Source organism: Takifugu rubripes, chromosome 19, assembly GCF_901000725.2.
Source record: "Takifugu rubripes chromosome 19, fTakRub1.2, whole genome shotgun sequence".
NCBI classification, from domain to species: domain Eukaryota; kingdom Metazoa; phylum Chordata; class Actinopteri; order Tetraodontiformes; family Tetraodontidae; genus Takifugu; species Takifugu rubripes.
The window spans coordinates 7,698,320-7,710,058 of NC_042303.1; the positions used below are offsets into that span (position 1 = coordinate 7,698,320).

At 44.3% G+C, this 11,739-nt stretch overlaps 3 protein-coding genes across 12 annotated transcripts; 1 reads left to right on the forward strand and 2 right to left on the reverse strand.

Annotated features, from left to right (window-relative positions):
• Positions 1 to 101: 101 nt before the first annotated feature.
• rhebl1 (Ras homolog, mTORC1 binding like 1) lies at positions 102 to 3,499 on the reverse strand. The gene is made up of 8 exons (XM_003973182.3): positions 3,055 to 3,499; positions 2,538 to 2,609; positions 2,383 to 2,450; positions 2,155 to 2,237; positions 1,982 to 2,038; positions 1,849 to 1,896; positions 1,484 to 1,565; positions 102 to 1,391 (listed from the first exon to the last, which is right to left on the reverse strand). Exons 1-8 carry the CDS (start codon positions 3,104 to 3,106, stop codon positions 1,299 to 1,301), a joined length of 555 nt encoding a protein of 184 aa, XP_003973231.1. The 5' UTR covers positions 3,107 to 3,499; the 3' UTR covers positions 102 to 1,298.
• Positions 3,500 to 4,257: 758 nt separating this feature from the next.
• On the forward strand, positions 4,258 to 9,473 carry LOC101069628 (zinc finger protein Eos). Of its 10 annotated transcripts, XM_029826210.1 has the most exons (9): positions 4,276 to 4,387; positions 4,473 to 4,576; positions 5,354 to 5,411; positions 5,498 to 5,614; positions 5,714 to 5,968; positions 6,115 to 6,282; positions 6,369 to 6,518; positions 6,680 to 6,811; positions 6,986 to 9,473. In XM_029826210.1, the coding sequence occupies exons 3-9, from the start codon at positions 5,372 to 5,374 to the stop codon at positions 7,855 to 7,857; spliced, it is 1,734 nt and encodes a 577-aa protein (XP_029682070.1). In that variant the 5' UTR covers positions 4,276 to 4,387; positions 4,473 to 4,576; positions 5,354 to 5,371; the 3' UTR covers positions 7,858 to 9,473. The 10 variants fall into 10 exon arrangements, with proteins under 10 accessions (XP_029682067.1, XP_029682072.1, XP_029682073.1 ...); XM_029826207.1 differs by lacking the exon at positions 4,473 to 4,576 and having other exon boundaries at positions 4,258 to 4,387; XM_029826212.1 differs by lacking the exon at positions 4,473 to 4,576 and having other exon boundaries at positions 4,259 to 4,387; positions 5,498 to 5,602.
• A 535-nt stretch (positions 9,474 to 10,008) lies between these two features.
• Positions 10,009 to 11,708, reverse strand: LOC101063750 (40S ribosomal protein S26). The gene is made up of 4 exons (XM_003973181.3): positions 11,564 to 11,708; positions 10,565 to 10,742; positions 10,346 to 10,476; positions 10,009 to 10,096 (listed from the first exon to the last, which is right to left on the reverse strand). The coding sequence occupies exons 1-4, from the start codon at positions 11,564 to 11,566 to the stop codon at positions 10,061 to 10,063; spliced, it is 348 nt and encodes a 115-aa protein (XP_003973230.1). The 5' UTR covers positions 11,567 to 11,708; the 3' UTR covers positions 10,009 to 10,060.
• Between the last annotated feature and the right edge of the window lie 31 nt (positions 11,709 to 11,739).

Consider the following 11,739-nt stretch of genomic DNA (forward strand, 5'->3'; position numbering starts at 1 on the left):
AATGCGCAGAAATGAGCTGCTGCTTATTTGTTTTCAAACGTGATTCTTCAGTGTTTTTTTAGACGGTCAGTTACTGTATGATTACAAATCCAGTCCACACATCAAATGAGTAACATTTATTTATGTACAAAACTGTTTACAGCATGATTTTTGAACACTGACCAACAAGGTAATATTGGTATCCATGTGAGCAGCAGCACGACCTGCATCTCAGTGTGAACAAAGTACAGAAAAAGAGAGCACCTCAAGTAATGATGGGATGCAGAAGTAGTTTGAGAATGTGTAAGGCACAAGACAGAGCACCAGCAGCTTAGACCGTCACCAATCACCCGCCAATCAACCACTTACTCAGCAACCCCGCCTGATAGAATTACAATAAATATAAATATCACTTCAGATATGGCAAAATCATGGGGAGAAATCCACCTTTTGTCAGGTTTTGAACAGCATCTGTGAGGATCTCAAGCATGCAACAGCCATCGAGCGTGTCATGATTGCCGATTAAATTTTATGAAGCAAGCTTAAGAAGCTCACACTGGGCCATTTTAAAGTATTTCACCTTCTAGACATCCAATTCATGTTAATACTTGCCCACTTATACTCTAAAAGAGAGCAAACCTCCATCACTCAAAATGTAATCGTTTCTAAGTTTCCATATACTGTATAAAATCTACGTATTTGAGAAACGCTAATATTACAGTCAATAAAGATAAATTATACTGTAGAAAGAATGGAAGGACTAATCTGCGCCAGAGCTTAAAATGAGCGAAGAGACACATTAAGAAAGGTACCTGAAAATTTACAGAGAAGGGATTTGTTAAATCTCAATGGAGATTCTAATTAATCTGTGGATAATACTGAATTTACACACATTTAGAGCAATATGACTATCAGGTAAGAGACCCAGAATCACAGCCATTTCCTTAAACGGTCTTCAGGGACTCCACTAAACAGTTTTGAGACATGAGTGGATGTCTTCTCAAATATCGGTTACAAGCGATACCACAATGTCGATAAAAAAAAAAGAGGATGCATTTCTCTGGAACGAATATACCTGCTGCTATTTTGATGTCGGAGCATTTTGTTAAACTGAAAAAGGATATGCCCGTCTACAAATTGCATTTTGCGTAAAAAAAAGTATTCAGTCGTGGTTACAATTCTAAGAATACTTCATCAATTTGTCAACCGCCTGAGCAGATTTGCAGTGTCTCTAGTGTTGATGAGGTCGCAACTGGCAAGCTGAAGTCTGTGCCTCCCGTCTCCAGCAATGTAAGTTTTGTGATATCCCGGACGCACGTTTACATCACGGCACACTTTTTCTCCACCGCGGGTGCGTTTCCATCGGCCTTCTCGATCTCCAGAATGATCCGCTTGAAAACCTCCACAGCGGTCTGCACCGAAACAACATCGTTAATGATGCGGAAAGCAAGTGGAATCAAAAATGTGGACTGCAGAGTGAGCTGAAAGGTGCGCTCATCATCACCTCGTTCTCCTTGGCTGAAGACTCCATGAACGCAGCCCCCCAGGAGTCAGCCAGCTTCTTTCCTTCCTCTTGCTTAATAACCCTGGTGGCAAAAAAAAAAAGAGGCTGTATCGCAAAATTGAGTTCCGAAACATTTAGTTCTGCACATACACAAAGGTATAACACTATTTTGCCTACTGGTTAACCCAAGATACAAATGTAGAAGCGAAAGTGGCAATATTCTATCTATTTATTAATAACAACGGTGACTCACCATTTCAGTTTCTGGCCAGCACATTTCAGAGAACCATGATTAAATGTATCCCTTCAAACCTAACTTGTGCCATTTAAACATATGTCCTTATTTATATTGTTATTTTAAGTACCTTTCCATGTGGAGATCCTTTTTGTTTCCAACAAGAACAATCGGGACCCTAAAAAGAAATGATGATGTGATTAGAATTCACATGAAATTAACACTAATTTTGCAAAGAATCACACCCAATGGCCAAAACTTACTGAATTTTCCCAACCATGTCCAGCAGCTTCTCATGGAGAGACTGCACAACTTCAAAACTGAAAGGACAAATAGCAAAGGACCTTAGGATCGGGGAGTTAGTACAATCTATACTCTGGTGCCCTTTAGTCCTGTTTATAGAATTTTTTTGTGCCAAACAACACAGAACACTTACCTTTTCATGGAAGTCACCGAATATACAAGGACATACCCATGAATGTCCATCGAATGGGATTGATGAAAAATTGAGTATTCATCCTGCAAGCAAAGACGAGGTGTTATCTTGAATGTTAGAAATATCAGCAAAACCATTGGTTAATATTAAGAATAATCAGGTCTAGATGTGAAAATCTAAAGGCTTGGTGGTTGTGGTGGCAGATACAAGGTCAAATACGTAACTTACTTGTCCAGCTGTATCAACCAGCTGAAGATTGAAGTCTTGACTGTTCACAGTGACCAATTTGTTAAATGCTGCGAAAAGGAATTTGTAACTTGTTTAACTTGAGCCTCAGCAAATGTGATCTTTGAAAAAAGCCTTAAAATTAAAATGGCACCTACTATTTTCAATGGTGGGGTCATAGGAGTCAACAAACTGTCCCTCCACAAACTGTATGGTAAGAGAAGACTTTCCTGCGGGGCAAATATAATGGCTTTATAAACACATACTGGGGGACCTTTCCTGTCGCGATATACGGAAGTTAGTAATCTGATCAAATCATTGCTGCACAGGCCATACAAGGACATCTTAAAAACTTTTGGATACCTTACCGCGCTTGTACTTATTAGGCTAAACATGCTACCACGCTAAAAGTTTCGACACGTACTCTGGCAGATCACTAGCTGTGCTAATGCTTCCCGGACAACAAGCTACCGCCGGTAACAGCTGCTCGGAGCTCTAACAAAAAAGTGCCGCTTTGAACGGATTGAAAGCAAATCTGAGCGAACACCCGTAAAAATAAACAAGCTTGTAAATGTGGTATACTATTACTGCAATCCACACGAAAACAAAGACAGGACGTTAGCTGGCGTGCTAACTAGCATTAGCCGAGCACGAGCTCGTGTGCTTTTTACTCACCCACGGACCTGTAACCTATAACAGCAATCTTTCGGTGTTTTGGCTGCGGCATTGTAGTGAAAATGGTATCCGAGCAGTTTTGATGATGCCGCACTCACGCAGTTTTACTATCTAAGCAAACTTTTACAGCCACGTTCGTATCACATCACGTGACAACAACAAACTTTTGGAGCCGCCGCTCGTGCTCAGTGCTGGGCCTCGGCCGGGAGTTGAGCTGCGGTCCAGCGGGAACGCCTTGTACGTTAGCGGCTCCTTCGCCTTCAACACAGCTACTCTTCACACCCGAGGGTAATCCGAGACTACAAATGTGTCCTCTGTTGAATACGGGAGGAAAAGCGCCACCGTTTCACGCGAGGGGGAGATTTGCAAGTCAAACTAACGGAAACTGTTATTGTGTAAGCACGCCGTCGTAAAACCAGCGTCCATAAGTGACGTAACGTATCAGACTGTAACATGGACGCGCACAGGAGGAAAGAACTCTAACATGGACGCGCACAGGAGCCCCGTCAGGAGGAGATAACTCGAACATGGACGCGCACAGGGGGAAATAACTAACATGGACGCGCACAGGAGCCCCGTCAGGAGGAGAGAACTCTGACATGGACGCGCACCATCCTCCCACCGGTATCCACCACCAGCTACAGGAGTACTTTCCTCCGAAGTTGAATAGTGTTTTCTTTTGTATTTTCTTTTCTTTTCTTTCTTTTTTTTTTTTTTTTTTTTTACAATTGTGCGTTATTGATAAATTAAATTAACGCCTCGTTTTGCAAAAGTAAATGTGATTTTGCTTTTAGAAAAGCCCTGACATAGATCTTGAAAAACCTCTGGATTTTTAAATGAAAATAAAACAAAAAGACACATTATATTATTTGGAAATTTCCTTCTTTTTACATACACTGTATTTGTTTCATATCCATTTCTGCTTAAAGTACAATAGTATAAGTAATAAAGCACACGAAAACTGGTGGTAAAAGGCTTTTTAACACAATGAGAGTAACTTAAAAGCTTAATGTTTAAGCTTAAGGTGCATTATTTCTTTTCACTGGGACACATATTTGATCAAGTCGCATCTACAACACAAAATATTGAAAGTTATTCATTCTGGTTCTTAGTACTACTTGTAATAATAATAATAATAATATTCTTCTTCTACTCCTATTCTCCCGCCTCCTTCCTGTTTGTACTGAATTACTGCCCCCTATCGGTCAAACCTTTGTATTGTTACCGGAAATTCTTTGACGCTGGAGGTAAAATCTACGGAATGATGCTGCCCTCATAATAAAGCCGATGTAAATACAGAATAACCCCACTGCAAAGGTCCTGCTTGGGAGAGGTAATGTTTCCGTGCTCCGTTTATAATGGGCTGACACCATTGTATTGTGTTTTTCGTGTTGTTAAAATATTTTTAATGCTTTTAGGGAGCGCCAGCTAGCTGTCTCGTTAACCGCCTAACGGCTAAGCGTAGCATTTGGGAGGCTGTGGGTACCATAGCAACCGTTGAGGAAACATTTTGCCTGTGGAGGTTAGCTCAGAGTTTAGGCTAACATTCATTTGTGCGTTAATACTAGCATTAAGCTGAGAGCTGTATAGACAGGAATACCTCCAATAGATTGCGACAGCCCGTTAATGTCACAATTCAACATTTACTACCGTATGTTATGGCACATATTTTTTTTTCATTTTTATCTCAGGACAGCACGTTTCGAGAGCTGATGACAAATGTTGTTATATTGAGTTTAGCTAGCTAACGTGGCTAACGGTAACATTCATCACATGTAGTGAGGTAGCATTAGCCACAAAGGCCGGTCCGCAAACTTGATTTATCTCAGCGATATTGCCGTATAGTGTAATGACACCCCATAACCCTTGTTAGTTATACTTCTGTCTCTATTGTCACACATAAATCTTTGTATGATGTGAACTTCAAACGCGTGCTGTTATTTTAATATTATGAGACCCACTGCTAACGCTAATAACGGTGACGTTAACTCAGCTGCCAGTGTAGTATATTAAAATTCGTCATCCTCCCTCCCCAGTTATATTTAGGTGATCAAGAATGCGTTTTTTTTTAAATTAAATTCCAATTTAACAAGTTGGCTGACAGGTTCCTAGAGTGCTATGGATTTTTAAAATTGGTGGTCTAACTTGGGTGTGCGAGACAAGTTCAGTCATTTTAATGTCCTACCTTAGTTCCAGTTTGATCAATTTCATCTAATCCTTTTTACCTCTTCGTACTGTTTTGGGATTGCTTTGACAATAAAGAAAAAAAAGACTCTGTTTTGTCATATCAACTTCTTAGTATTCAACCTGAACTAGCATGGATGTTGACGACTGTAATGGCCAGTCAAACATATCAGGTTGGGCTGATTTCATCACAGATATATTTTAAATATTATACATTTTTATTGTGGATCAACAATTTGAATTCTATTTTATTTTGCAGCTAGTGGAGACTCCTCAATGGAAAGAGAGTTTTCTGGGGGCCTCGGGGGTCCAACAGTGAGCACCCCAAACAGCAAGGAGACCTCGCCAAGTCGCTCCCTCAGTGGTCAGTTTGAAAGTAATTATTACCAGTACCAATCTTTTTTTTTTATGTCTGGAAATGCATCAGTCCCTGTATTCCTATCTTCTAATGTACACTGCGCCTATACCTCTGTAGCAAACTCCATTAAAGTGGAACTGTACAGTGATGAGGACCCAGGTCGCAGCACTGAAGATGAAAGGGCAGAGCGGGTAGAGGATGGTGGTCCAGAGCAAGGATCTGAGGCGGCTAGAGGGTACAGGGAACCACCCAATCCAGACATTTTACAAACTGGGCCTACCAGATTACCAAATGGGAAAATCAAGTGTGACATCTGTGGAATGACCTGCATTGGTCCAAATGTCCTCATGGTGCATAAACGCAGCCATACAGGTACAGACAGTTCCCTTTACATTATGAGATGTGTGTGTGGTTGTGGGGAGGTGCTTTAAATCCAGTTAAAGTACTCCAGGACACTGTTAAAGACAGATATTCCAACCTAAGAGTGGGGCAGATTGACAGGTTTCACGTATCCACAGGTGAGCGGCCATTTCAGTGTAATCAATGCGGAGCGTCCTTTACTCAGAAGGGTAATCTGCTCCGCCACATCAAGCTGCACTCAGGCGAGAAACCTTTTAAATGTCCCTTCTGCAGCTACGCCTGCCGAAGACGGGATGCGCTCACTGGTCACCTCCGCACTCATGCAGGCACGACATTTTCGCGACATTTAGACAGAGATTTTCCGTGCGCACGAGTGTATTGATGATGGTGGAATTTTCCGCCCGCTCTCCAGTATCTTCTCCAACTATAGGGAAGCCGTTCAAGTGCAGTTACTGTGGCCGCAGTTACAAGCAGCAGAGCACACTGGAGGAGCACCAGGACCGCTGCCACAGCTACTTACAGAGCCTGGAATCACAGCAGGCGGCCAGCGCAGCAAACCCAGGTACAGCGTTACAGCCGTGGAGGAACGGGCGCTCAGAAACTAACGATCAGTTGTTAAAAATAGCCCGCCAGTGTCAAATGTAGCCATGCAGCCCACTGTCTGCGCGGCTTCAGCTAGCTTCTCCTGCTGCTAGGTAATAAGAGTGTTTGTACTCTCTGCAGGAGAGGAGATGAGGGAGTTAGAGTTTATACCAGACTCTTTCCTGCAGCCCACTGCAGACAAGAAGGCATTTATCGATCGACTCGCGAACAGCATCACCAAACGCAAGAGATCCACACCACAGAAATTTGTAGGTGAGAACAGTTAGATCAATGCCTTTGAACCCAGTGTTGAATACTCGAGGTGCCCCCTAATAGCATAACGGCAGTGTTGTTTTTTTTTTTTTTTGGTGCCAAATCTGGGCAGTAACCCCTCCCCCCCCCCCTCCCGTCTCACCAAATGTGGTTTTTCCCCCCTCTTGATTTCAGGACAGAAGCACATACGTCTCAGCCTTGACGACGCAGCTTATGAGCTGAGCGCAGGTTTGAGTAAAGACGCGGAGATGCACACGGGGGAGCTCGAATCCCCGCACTTTACTGGGGTCGGAGCAGAGTTCACGGCTCTGACAGGTAACGGGGGGGACGCCCACAGGCCTCTGCACCTCCCCGCCACTCACCCTTCCTGTCTGTCAGAACTCAGACCCATCCTCGGCTCCGTTCACACCTCCGCCGCTCTCGGCCCGAGGCTGGACTGCACGGGGACCGGCGTCGTGTTCGGGGCCGCGGGTTTCGTCGGGAGGGAGGCCGCAGAGGGTCACGAGGATCTACCCGTGAGTCGGAGTCACTTGCCCTCCCCTAGCAACGGTTGCCAGGACTCCACAGACACTGAGAGCATGCCCGACGAGCTGTGCAACAGCACCGCTCTGACTCCAACCCTGCACACCACTAACAGCCATCACCTCGTCCACGCCGACAACCATCACCCGGCGCCCCTCCCCGTCGCCCACCGCCGGCCTCGTGACAGGCGCAGTCCGGGCCACGCGAAGGACAGGGAAGCAGAGAGGGAGGACGGGGGCCACCCGGCCTTCCCGACCGCCTTGGCGCCAACGCCCAGCTCGCCGACGGTACCCTCGTCCACCTCTCGGGAGACCTTCAGGGTCGTGGACGCCGAGGGTCGAGCCGTGCGCTCTTTCCGGTGCGAGCACTGCCGCGTGCTCTTCTTGGACCACGTTATGTTTACCATCCACATGGGCTGCCACGGGTTCCACCAGCCGTTCGAGTGCAACATCTGCGGCCACCGCAGCCAGGACCGCTACGAGTTCTCCTCGCACATCGTGCGCGGGGAACACGTCCTCGACTGAGGGACGACCGGTACAGCGGGAGCTGTCCCACACCGAGAGGACCGGACTGGGTTTGGTCTGCACGCGAGAGGACGGGAACACTGACTCAATCCTGTACATAGGAACAATCGTTTGAATACAACCAATCACTATGAAATGTACTTTAACAGATGCTAAATTAGCCACAGAGCCAACGCACTTTCTAATCCTCAAATGTGCCTTGCTCCTAAATTCAGGACACTGACTAGATGCACAAATTGTGGTAGAGACATCGAGCATTTGTCCACAACAGGACAAAACGTGCACTTTAACAGAGATAATATATCAAGAAAAGGAAAAAAAAACACCCACATTTTTGTTGCGTTGCAAAGATCATCTGAGGTCTTATAGGAGATTTTTCCACTCTGACTTAATTCTCATACGATGTGATGCTTTTATATGACGGGGGAGTGCAGACCAAACCCAGAAACCTGGTGTACGGAGTCAAAACTGCACTTTTTGGTTGCGTCTGCGAGAGAGACGGGAAAGCGAAAGAAGCGGGTTCATTTTGAAAAACTGAATTCAGTAGGAAAACGAAGGCCTTTGTGTGACTTCCCTGTGTGAGATGTTTTTGTTCCTGCTTTTGTTGCACTGATACCTGCCAGACAACTACGATTGCATTAAGCCGCTTTATTGATTTATCCTCGATCGGCACATTTGCATCACGGCGTGAGGAGCCCTCGCGGGGTTCCTGCCACGGCCACTGCCGCCATTTTGAACGTTTGCCCTGAACTACAGACCTGTTGATGTTATTATTTATGCGCTCGCTGAGATAACGGCGTTGTGTCTGATTGTATCGTGCCTTTCTTCACCCCGTTGCCAGCTCAAATGGTCCCGGAGTTCCGAAACCATTCACTTTAGTTGTCTGGCTCATAGCTTTGCACAAATCTTTTCCCTCCTATTTCGTAAAAATAGGATTGTTTTATATTTTTTTTTCTAAAATAATAATAAAAAGAGTTATTTGCACATGCTGCTTAGCCATGCGTGAGAGCATCCTGGAGGTCACAGCCGTCCCGAAGAGTCGACTGTTTATATTCTTGTTTTGTGAATCTCACTTCAGCTCACTGAACTAAAAGAGCAGCTTCCCTCAACGATCACGTGGGTTTGATCTATAATAAATCCCTGTTTGCGGTGCAGAACTGACCCGTGTGTTATCTTGAGGACCAGTTAACCCCTCGATCCTGTTCTGATGAGACCTTTGCTGGCCTGGTGAACCAGAGACGTTTACGCTGAAGTGAATAATCAGGCGCAGAGGACACAAATCTATAGGAGAGAACTATTGAACTGAGCATAAAGATGTTTGACAAGTTGCTTATAACCAAAAGAGTACGCGTCGGTCGAGTATCCAGTTACTTTGTGCAGTGATCTTCTTCCCTGTGGCTAACGTGTTTGGAGCTGAGCTGGACTGTTGGTTCATCTTGGCGACACCTTATTTCCTGTGTTCCTGTTCCGTCTTTACTGGTTTAGCTGTTCCGACGTTTTTCTGACTGCATGTGGGTCCTCGCAGCACCGAAGGACGTCTCCCACTCCGACACGCCAACAGATATCGATGTTGCTTGGACAGGTGGTTGTTTTGGTGATGCCGACGTTAAAGGAACGGCCCAACAGTCGGATTAACTATTTTAACGGATCGCGTTCCAGGTCGACTGCACCGGTTTTGGATTTGTGCCGTCGACCGCTGTGCCTTTGGCTTGAGGTCTTTTCTGCGTTTTTCTCCCTCAAGTTTTCCAAGTGATGAAGCTTCTCTGGTCATTTGAAGTACACATTCCAAAAGACTCATTTACACCTCAATTCCCCTCACGGTGACCTGGTGCACGTGGTCCCGCTGTCATTTTCTCTTTAAATCTCTACAAACAGGACAACCAAAGTTTGAGGATCAGAGTTCTGAAATGAAACCGGCTTGTGTTGTGCATTGCATTCAGAGGAATTTGCTTCACTACTTGTTAGTTTTAACCCCTCCTTCTTATAAATTGATATGGTTTTAATCTGCAGAGCCTTTGTAAATGTATCATATGTAATTAAGCATTTACGTTACTGATCTTACACTCTGAGTTTTGTACTGTAAGTTTATTGCGAATAAAAATACTTGACAGGTCTGTCGTTTCTTTTGACACATTTAGGAATCACAAAAGGTTTTAGTCAAGACAGGAATTTATTCAGGTGAACAGCATCTTTAAATTCTGCTTTACATTGTCTTTGGAGGAGGTCTTGGCGCACCAGCCTGCAAAAAAATAAAAAATACTGATAAACCACAAATCCCCTCAGCATTGCTTTTAAATGCAGCTTTACACATGCAAAAACAACTAATTTAATTATTTCCACTTTAACCTATAACCCCTGATCTCTGGTGGTTGGCAATAGTTTGTTGATCCATGAAGTAACATTTCTGTAAAACTAGGTCCACTTCTGATAAGCTAGCACCAAAATAAAGTGTCCAGATTTAAATGCCACCACCACTTCTGATACTTACAGCAGGCCTGAACCTCGGGGGTGGCGTGCGGTCTTTCCTGGCCTCACAAGAGCGGTTCCTCACCACCTTACTGTGGATGGCACAGCTGACACAGTAGTGCAGCTTCACGTAGAGCTTGGGCAGCACATACGCTGCAACACAGAGGGGAAAAAGATTTAACAGGACGTTCACATGAGAACTGGGTTGTGGCAATCCATGAGGGAGATGTTTGGAACTTACAGTCAAAGACACTGGCCTCCGAGATGTCTCTCACAGCCGCTGCCTCCACGATGTTCCTGATCACAAACTTCTTGATGGCCTTGTCCTTGGGGACACAACGGGCACAGTTGGTGCAGCGGATGGGCTGCACGTGGCCACGGCCCTTCTTGGCACGACCGTTATTCCTCCTTTTCTTGGTCTATCAAATGCAGATACCAGAGACAAATTACATCACGTCTTCCAGAAAACACACTATTTACAGATTTTTATTAAAGAAGCATCCTGGGTTTGAACAGAATTCTCCTAAAGGTTGAGAGTATTTCAAAGAGGACACCACCAAAACGTGGGTATATACTGTTTACTATTGTAGACATTTAGATGCAGTCTTTGGGGAAAACTGTCAGCAGAGCTATAGAAATTTCTGGTAGATTTTAGAACACTTCAGGTTTTCGCTAGTTAAACTCGCAGTACTATCACCAGAGGTTTAAACAGGTTTGCGCTGTCAAATGGCCAATTTTTTATTTTTTTTTGGAGATGCTAATTTCCCTCATGGACACCCCCTAAAGGGATCAATAAAGTACTCTGAATCTGAAATGTTGTACACAGACCATATTCCATCAAGACCTTCGCCGTCTGCGCCGACCCGCAGCCATTGTAACACTACACTGAACGCTACACAATAGCTGGAAGTTTGATAAATTTATTCACCAGATTAGTTAACCGTTCTGTATACATTTTACATATAGTTGAAGTTTTGTCACTCTTTTCCCCCTGTTTAACGGCAACATCGACATCAGCCATTCTACTGAACACATGCCTGAAACAGTTAGCTTGCTAACAACTAGCCCAAGGCCCAAAGCATTGTTTTGGCATTTCTGACTTTACCCTAAACCGAAATCTATACATAGGCGATTAATAATGTGAACGTATGACATGAGTGTACGTGATTATTTATTATATATCGGATACATTTGGGTTATTTTGAGTTCTTCCGATAGGCCGCCGCCGAAAGACACTCACCATGTTGCACGGGAAACTGGAAAGAGGACCGGAAGAGGTTGTGCCGAGAGAAGTAGTGCTTTCCGCCCCGCCCTCAATATATTTTATTAATTACAAAGACAAGCTCTGCTGTGTCTGATTTTATCTGATTTATTCAAGACTTGTGTCAACATAAAAATAACAAAACACATATTTTC

What these genes read in the sequence shown, in the direction of transcription:
- rhebl1 (XM_003973182.3), bottom strand. Translation starts at nt 3,106, where the DNA reads ATGCCGCAGCCAAAACACCGAAAGATTGCTGTTATAGGTTACAGGTCC. An exon ending in GACATGGTTGGGAAAATTCA is followed by an intron (nt 1,897 to 1,981) that starts GTAAGTTTTGGC and finishes ATTTCTTTTTAG; the next exon opens with GGTCCCGATTGTTCTTGTTG. An exon ending in AAGGATCTCCACATGGAAAG is followed by an intron (nt 1,566 to 1,848) that starts GTACTTAAAATA and finishes TTTTGCCACCAG; the next exon opens with GGTTATTAAGCAAGAGGAAG.
- LOC101069628 (XM_029826207.1), top strand. Translation starts at nt 5,372, where the DNA reads ATGGATGTTGACGACTGTAATGGCCAGTCAAACATATCAG. An exon ending in TGGCCAGTCAAACATATCAG is followed by an intron (nt 5,412 to 5,497) that starts GTTGGGCTGATT and finishes TTTATTTTGCAG; the next exon opens with CTAGTGGAGACTCCTCAATG. An exon ending in CCTCAGTGGTCAGTTTGAAA is followed by an intron (nt 5,615 to 5,713) that starts GTAATTATTACC and finishes ATACCTCTGTAG; the next exon opens with CAAACTCCATTAAAGTGGAA.
- LOC101063750 (XM_003973181.3), bottom strand. An exon ending in GGAGGCCAGTGTCTTTGACT is followed by an intron (nt 10,477 to 10,564) that starts GTAAGTTCCAAA and finishes TCTGTGTTGCAG; the next exon opens with CGTATGTGCTGCCCAAGCTC. An exon ending in CCCCGAGGTTCAGGCCTGCT is followed by an intron (nt 10,097 to 10,345) that starts GTAAGTATCAGA and finishes ATTTTTTTGCAG; the next exon opens with GCTGGTGCGCCAAGACCTCC.